Here is an 8,492-nt window from a genome sequence, read left to right as displayed (position 1 = left end):
GTAAATTAGACTGAAAGAAACTGTGATCATTTTTGGTTTTGTGTCATATTATTTGCTTGATGATTTAGCTCATCAAGTGTAATTTGATCCTCATTTTTCAAGAAAACAGTTTCTTGTATGATATTAATTTACAGAGTAATCAACATTTGATTAGCAAATTGCGCTAAAAGTTGTAGTCTTTTTTTTCTTCTCCTTTTAAGTCCATTTATTTCACCGTCACATTTGCTAATGCGAATTTTCGTTATAGGTAATATTTCATAAAAAGTTGATATTCGAAAAACATACATGGAAACGATTTTAACAAGTAATCATATGAGTATATGACTATGGTTTAAACTTATATAGTTATATGTAAGTCACAATTCTTGATCAAAGTGGTGTGTAGATGCATAGTAAAAAAAAGTCAAGTAAAGACACTAAAAAAAAACACACAAAATGAGTGCATGATTATTATCATAAATCATAATATACAAAATGTATCCTAAATCTATGACAAATACAATATTATCTAATATAATATCTATCAATTGCTTCGTAAAGTAAAAAAAACTATTAGAAAGTCAAAATATAATTTGTCTAAATAATTTCAATTCAATATAAATCAAATTAAGTAATTAACTACGGAGTAGTAAAAATATTTAAAGTGGAAGACAAACGACATTATCGATTGATTACATTGTTCACAAGACTAAAAATTGAGGCTTAAAGTTGTTGGGCAACCTTCCCAAAACTTTGCAAAATTGTTTGCATCCCTGCACTGGCCCATCATGCATTGGGCCAGCCAGTCATTTGCTTTTCTTATAACAATTCAGAGTTCAGACACATGCAAATCAATCATGTTTTGTCAGTAATTTGGATATTACTGTTGCATGTACTGTTGGAAACTTACATTCCAACAATGTTCCCACAATTTAATACTTAGATTTGACTATAGGCGGAGTTTTAGGAAGAATAATATGACCTACTTGTACTTCATAATAAAATATAATAGATGTAGGGTTGGTGGAAGAATAAACTAATAATCGAGACGATTCCAACAAGTACTCCCTACAACACTATATTTATTCTTATGTATAAATTACAAACATTAGTCAAAGTGAATTAGATAAATAGTGCAAAAAGTCAAAACATTTCTTTAATTTAAACATAAAGGGAGTTTATAAATAAATATAATGTAAAAAATGTGTTGAGCAACTTGTTACACTTAAATAAAAGACAAATAATGCAAAACAAAAAGCTATTGTACACTAGCCAAGCTTAAGCTAAGCTAAACCACGAAAGTTGATATTCGCAAATAACCCCCACTCCTGTTCTCCAATGAATAGCATGAGTCATGACCAATTGACGATCCTCCAAGAGTCCAAAATTGCCCTCAACATTATCAATTCTTCTTCTATTATACTTCAAAGTTGGCTAAGTAATTAACACTAGCACTATTGACATAATTTTAACCAGTAATCACTCATCCTATTTTATATATCGCAATTACTTGCTCTAAAAAATTATTGTGTAAGATGATCATTGATTTAATATAAAAAGTTGATAACTTAAAAGCACATACCACATACATTGTATTCATTACAAAAAAAAAAAAAAAAAAAAATAAAAAAAAAAATTAAAAAAAAAAAATTAAATAATTAAAAAATAAATAAAAAAGGTGGTGTTGATTGATTGATGAGATCGTGAGTTGGGTTGAGAGTTGAGACAACTCCAAATGTAAGCAGATCCAAGAATGGCTGCATGGGCCTAAATTCACAAAGCTATATCTTAGCTTCACTGGCCCAATATGACCCTTCTTGGATTTGCGTAAGGTCCATTGGATCTCTAGTGGCCCAATGGGCTGACTTCATAGTAAGGTGGCCATGGAGTGAGAGAATGAGTACAATGTAAATGATAAATCAACTAATGAGCTACATTGTCTCTTATAGTACCAAACTACCAAATAAGAGCAACTCCAATAGTTGTAGCTAGGGACTTGCTTGCAATTTCAATAATTCCCTAGCTACTAGCTTGACCATTGGAGTTAGAATATTCAATTAGCTTGGCTAAGCAAATTAGCTTTGCCAAGCTAATTTGCTTGAGAATTAAACTTTCCAAAATAAAATGTTCATTGCACCAATTAAGCTATTTTCATGTATTTTCTATCCAACACCTACTACTAAGCTAATAGTTAGCCATTAGAGTAAAAAGTAGCTAAAATGATAATTAGCTTAAAAGCTTATGTGGCATGACAAGCTAATAATCAAATTAGCTTGTCATTAGAGTTGCTCTAAAATCACCTTACGACGTAATAACCGCGTAAATTTTGATTGCAAAGAAATATTAATGTATAAGTACTATGAAGTATCTTATCACGGAAGTAGTAAAAATTAATTTCTTTACATTTTTTTTTTTGGTGAAAGAGAGGGGCAAGCCCCAATTTTTTTACATTTTAAATAAATCATGCCTTTTCTTTTCTCCAATATGTATTCATGGACACATAATAAGATAACACATTTCATATAAATGTTGTAACTACTTCATACAAGTATTTGATTATGTAAACCTAAAATGGTAGATATTATTTGATCACAAAGATTTTGCATTGATATACTTTCCTGAATCACTCTCATAAATATCTATTCCTAAGAAGGTGGATATGGCCACTTTTCTAGTTAAAATTCTATTTCGTCTAAAATATAGGCAGAAATGTAAAAATTCCAATTTTATTATAAATTTAACATCAAATATATTTTTACACTCAAATTTAAAAGTTGTTGGAGTTAAATTTTTTTTTTTCAGCAATGCACTGCTCTCCAGTCCTTTCTGTCAATTTTTCGAGGTTGATGTTACATAGAGTAGCATTCAAGCACAAATGAAGACAATGATTCCAAGATTCTTAATTAATAAGGTACAATTCTATATATATTTCTAATTCTATTTCTCAAGCTTGATTTATCAATGAATCCTCTTTCAAGTAATTGTCCAATAAGCAATATGTTTATCAGTGGCAATCTATGCACTCCTAATAACATTCACCTTATAGGGCTAAATATAGTCTCTATCTATCGATATGAAAAAGCCACTTAACCAAACCCCATAAGTTTGTTTATATCCTTTTGTAGATGAACGATTGAGGCTCTTTGTTCATAAACATTAACAAGTTTGAAAATGTAATAGTATAAAGGTTAATAAGTTTAGATAAGATAAGTTTTGATAAAGATAAGATAATACTTCGTATAAGGGTGGAAAAGAACTAATAAGAGATTAAAGAAAATAAAGTGTAGTAAACGCTACCTTAATTACTTAATGTGACTATGTGAGGTTTATCAATAGTGAGTTTATGATGAAAATAGGCTAGATCATTAGAATTTGGCTCTGATCAGGTCTCCAACCCCCTAATAGTTGCTCACGCAATGACACAAGTAAAGTTTAGCCTTAATCGACTTATTTAATCGGAGCACATTTTATTAATGCCGAGAGGGACAGTAGAGGACCCTTGCCCTATAATCCAAGATAAAACAAGTGAGATAACCTCTTGAATGCTCATCATTCACACATTCAACTAATCAAAAACCACACTATGAAATTTCTCCGGGAGATCATCCCTTCTTAGCTCTTTGATAAGAACGGCCATTTTGTATCCATACAAACAGTTTAAAGGCCCCCACAAAACTAAATTATTTGGGAATTTTAACCAAAAAATATGCCACAAAAACCCCACCAAAATCACAAATTTCGTTACCCTCAAACTAACTCTCTCAATACTATCATCCTATACTACCATGGCTACTGCCATGGCAGTTGCAACAACTAATCTATCATTTACCCCTTTAACTAATCGCAAAATGATCAACTCAAAATTAGTTAGGGGAAAATCCCAGATTCCCTTTAATGTTGGTGTTAATCCCATTAAATGTCAATCAAATAATGAAAAATCAGGGGTACCCATGAAATTTGTTGGTTCTGGGTATCGATCTTTCCAACTGGGTCCTCATAAAACCCATTCAAATCGATCAATTTTGGTAAAATCACTTGGTTCTAGCTCTAAAGATGGTGTTACTTCATCAATCTTTCAAACTGTGAGTATCAACTTTCTTTTATCAATGTATTTATAATGTCATGGTTGCATTGTCACAATGTTAATTATTGTGTGGATTATTGTTTACCAATGTATTCATAATTGTCGTGTTGTTTACAATACACCCATTGTATATAAGTAAGTATATACGAGCAAGAACTATTGATCTGCTATACATATTATTTGAGATTGTTTTGGTTGAAATTGAGGTGGGTTATTGCAAAAGCCCAAATTTTGATTGCCATTATGTATTTTGTTGATGTAATTAGGTGCTAAGTACAATTTATATGCTGATTGAATGTTAGTTTTTGGCGGGTTGTTGTTAAAATGGGTTACTAGCTTAGAAAATGATGGTAATTTGGTGTTCATTGATATAATCAGGTGGTGGGTGTTCTGCATTTGGTTGTTTCACTGGGATTGATATTGGCAATGGATAAGTTGCTGAAGCAGGCTTTTGTAGCTGCATCAATTCAATTCCCAAGTGCATTATTTGGAATGTTTTGTACATTTTCAGTTCTAACGATCCTTGATGCTATAGTTCCGGCTGCTGCAGCGGGTTTGGTGAACTTTTTTGAGCCAGCCCTTTTGTTCATTCAAAGATGGCTTCCGTTGTTTTATGTTCCTTCACTTGTAATCTTGCCTCTTGCTGTTAGAGATATACCCGCGGCTTCTGGATTGAAGATTGTTGGCATTCTAGGTACTCGACTTATTGCCCCCTTATATTTCATGCTTTGATTGCTCCATTTTGATGTAATTCATGTTTAAAACTATCTTAATCCTTTCATACTTTTCTATTGCCCATTGGTTGTATGTTCAGTACATCAAGCTTCAACAATGCTGTCATCTTGTGCTGTTGAAGTTTGGTATCACAGGCCGCAGGGGTAGGAAAACTTGTTAAAGATAGTCTATTTCACCAGAATAAATAGGTATAAAAGATCATGTCAACTGCAATATATAGGTTCTTACATTATGGACTTAGAAACTAGTGCACAACCAAGTGCCATCAGCTACAAATAGAGGCAGTTTGAAAATTTTAACATGGCTTTTCAAGTGCTATGTGCTAAGTGAATTCACCCCCAATTCTATCACTACTAACCACCTTATCATATAATTAATTTTATTTAATTTGTGTGGCATGTCTTTTTCACTACATATATACAAGATATTATTTGTTTCCTTTAGCATGTAGGCCTATGGGCTATGACTCTCATCTCTTATTATAATGGTTCAAGCACTGATTGATGTCTGTATTCGTATCATGTGTTCATTGTAGCTGGCGGATGGCTAGCTTCACTATGTGTTGCTGCATATACAGCTATAGCTGTGAGGAACCTTGTCAAGACAGAAATGATACCTGCTGAGCCTATGTCAAAACCACCTCCCTTTTCTGCTACTGAAGTGTGGGCTTGGAGTGGCATTTTCATTGCATCATTTGCTGGCGCATACCTATACCCAACTATACTAGGAACTGCTGCTCGCACCTGCCTTCCTTTCTTGCTTTCAGCGACAGTACTAGGCTACATGATTGGCACTGGGTATGCTTTTGCTTTCACCGCTCTGAATTCTCTGACTGATGGATGACAAGAACATTGTTAATTTGGTAAAAACTTATCCTTCTTTTCTTTTGCATTTAGGTTACCTTCTGCCTTGAAGATGCTATTTCATCCAATTATCTGTTGTGCACTTTCAGCAGATTTGGCAGCCTATGCCTTTGGGTATATCTCAAAATCTGGAATGGATCCTGTTTTAGGTTTGCAACCAACTTTGCTCAGAGTCTATAGTAATTTAATGCTTTGGCTTAGTCATGCCAGGTGAAATTAAAATCCTGAAATTGGAGTGTATCTTTGTAACGGTGACTCAATGTGTGTTTCTTTTGTAATTTTTTTCTATCTAGGGTCTTCTTGGTTTCATCACTTCTTCCCTTTGAAGCCTCTTTTACGTACATGAGGTTTAGAGTACAAGGAAATCTAATTGATATAAGTGGGATAGGCTTTGATTATCTCTTCCTAGGCTAATGCTAATACACTATGACTTTGGTGTCTGTGAAGGATATTATTTAACCAAGGTGTCAACAAACCCTGGAGCTGGTGACATTTTGATGGGATTCTTGGGATCTGTTATCATTTCCTTTGCCTTTTCGATGTTCAAACAGAGAAAGGTAATGATATGAAATTCTCTCCCACCAGTTTTATCATTGCTGCTAAAATTATTGTCTTAATCTCTTGACCTGTGATCTCTGGTATTCAATACTTCTCAGCTCGTGAAGAGGCATGCAGCAGAGATCTTCACTTCTATCATTGTCGCAACACTGTTCTCTTTGTATTCAACTGCTCTTGTAGGGCGCCTTGTTGGGCTTGAACGATCTTTGACTATCTCGATTTTACCACGGTGTATCACTGTTGCTTTGGCCCTCAGCATTGTCTCTTTATTTGAAGGTAAAAGCTCTATGCATTGTACAGTAAGCTTGACAAATAGTGAAATAGGAACTAGTTTTTTTTGTTCCAATAACTGGTGCTGGAAGTGGAAAACTTGATAAACCTCCGCTTATATAGGTACAAATTCGTCCCTGACTGCTGCTGTGGTGGTGCTAACTGGTCTTGTTGGGGCCAACTTTGTGCAATTTGTACTCGATAAGCTACAATTCCGCGATCCCATAGCTCGAGGAATAGCTACAGCATCTAGGTGAGAAACTTATACAAAACTTCCTTTGTTCCAAACATTAGTCATTCTTACTAATTTTTACTAAATTGTTTTGGTCCAAATTGTAACTAAGCTTATGCATTATCAAATGTTGTTTCACAATATCAATATAACTGAAGCCTGCAATATCATTACATAAATGTTACTTTACCAATACATATGAATGAAATTAACAAACTTCTTAATATGTCTGGTTCAAGGCCTTTACATGGCCGAGATACATTGATTTCAGTGGTCCAGTTTTGCTTTTGCTCATTTTACTAATTCTAAAACTACATTTTGGCGTTCGATATAGTGCTCATGGATTAGGAACAGCAGCTTTGTCAGCTAAGGAACCAGAGGCACTCCCATTCTGTGCAATTGCGTATGCACTCACTGGAATCTTTGGCTCCCTTCTATGCTCAATCCCTGCTGTCCGCCAAAGTCTGCTTGCTGTGGTTGGTTGATTTTTTCGTGGTTCATTTGCTGTAAATTTTTTCCAGATATTACGAAGTAACATAAACTTCCTATGTACATTGACGCATTGTACATAATGATTCGTTGTGGCAAAGTATTCTTTTTCTTTGTAGATAATTAAAGGTTCAACCTCTTTTTCGCACATGGTCTATTTTATACTGTCCTCAAATGTTCATCGAAGACCATCTCTGATAGACTCCTTCACAACCAGGCGACGAAATTACAGGGAGAACGTAAACATTCGCTGAATGCATGGTATAAAGTAACTCTCATTAGCATCAATAAAGCATTGGTGGTGAGATACTGAGATGTGAACTTGTTTTAAACCCATCTATGCTGCCCTTTGATGCTGTAGTTCGTCGTTCTGTACAACTATATATCTGATTGGATGTAATCAGAGAGATGAGGAACTCAAGCAACCTTTTAGCTTTACCTGATTTATGGTTTAGACGCCCAATACTTTTAGACGTTATAGTTAGGGGACTGTCTGAGTGGATCGACAAACGAAGACACTATGCATAGCAGCCATAACATGATGGGGTGAAGTATAATACACGAAATCAGAGCAATTTAGGAGGTGTCGGGAGCTGGTGTTGGCATTTCATGGAACACTACGGGATGAATCCCAGGATCATATAACATTGTGTGGACCCATATATGACCATTATCTGGCAACGTAAAGGCCCCGTGAGAGCTTATAGCCAACACAAGAGGCATGTACGAAAACGGGTAAAATGACCATTTAAAGGCAAATTGGATGATTCCTCACACCCAATTAAACTCTCGGAGAAATTAAGGACCATGGTAAACACCTCAGTTATTTTTATTTTCGGGCGAAAAAAGGTCAAAAAAATTACAAAATTGAAGGCTATATAATCCATAGTTTTTGAGAAAACTTTGAGGTTTCATGCCCGGTGGCGAAAACTGTTGAGACCCTAACGCTGTCAAAAACAGACCCGACCTAAAGACTCGACCTTAACCGACAATGATCTGAACCCAGCCTGTACTCGAACAATGAGGTGGTTTACAGCCTTCAATTTTGCCACTTTTCGCCACCGGGCTCCAAAACCTCAAAAGTTCATTAAAAAGCGTGGATTTTAGCCTTTAATTTTGTAATTTTTTGACCATTTTTCGCCCAGAAATAAAATTGCCGAGATGTATGACCATGGTCACTAATCGGAAGTCCAATTGGTTCGATGGAACCATCCAATATGCCCTTAAACGGTCATTTTACCCGTTCGCAACTTGCACCGGTTTTGTAAACTCAAGCCTTTCA

The 8,492-nt window shown here is 34.8% G+C and overlaps 1 protein-coding gene across 1 annotated transcript; it reads left to right on the top strand.

The window, feature by feature from the left end:
- The first annotated feature begins 3,556 nt into the window (after positions 1-3,556).
- LOC145598642 (plastidal glycolate/glycerate translocator 1, chloroplastic-like) lies at positions 3,557-7,313 on the top strand. The gene is made up of 8 exons (XM_081655024.1): positions 3,557-4,061; positions 4,442-4,757; positions 5,334-5,595; positions 5,695-5,810; positions 6,109-6,218; positions 6,318-6,495; positions 6,613-6,742; positions 7,056-7,313. Exons 1-8 carry the CDS (start codon positions 3,765-3,767, stop codon positions 7,204-7,206), a joined length of 1,560 nt encoding a protein of 519 aa, XP_081511150.1. The 5' UTR covers positions 3,557-3,764; the 3' UTR covers positions 7,207-7,313.
- The last annotated feature ends 1,179 nt before the right edge of the window (positions 7,314-8,492 follow it).

Source organism: Chenopodium album, chromosome 20 (genome assembly GCF_948465745.1).
Source record: "Chenopodium album chromosome 20, dcCheAlbu1.1, whole genome shotgun sequence".
NCBI lineage: Eukaryota > Viridiplantae > Streptophyta > Magnoliopsida > Caryophyllales > Amaranthaceae > Chenopodium > Chenopodium album.
This window is presented reverse-complemented; position numbering and strand designations above follow the sequence as displayed.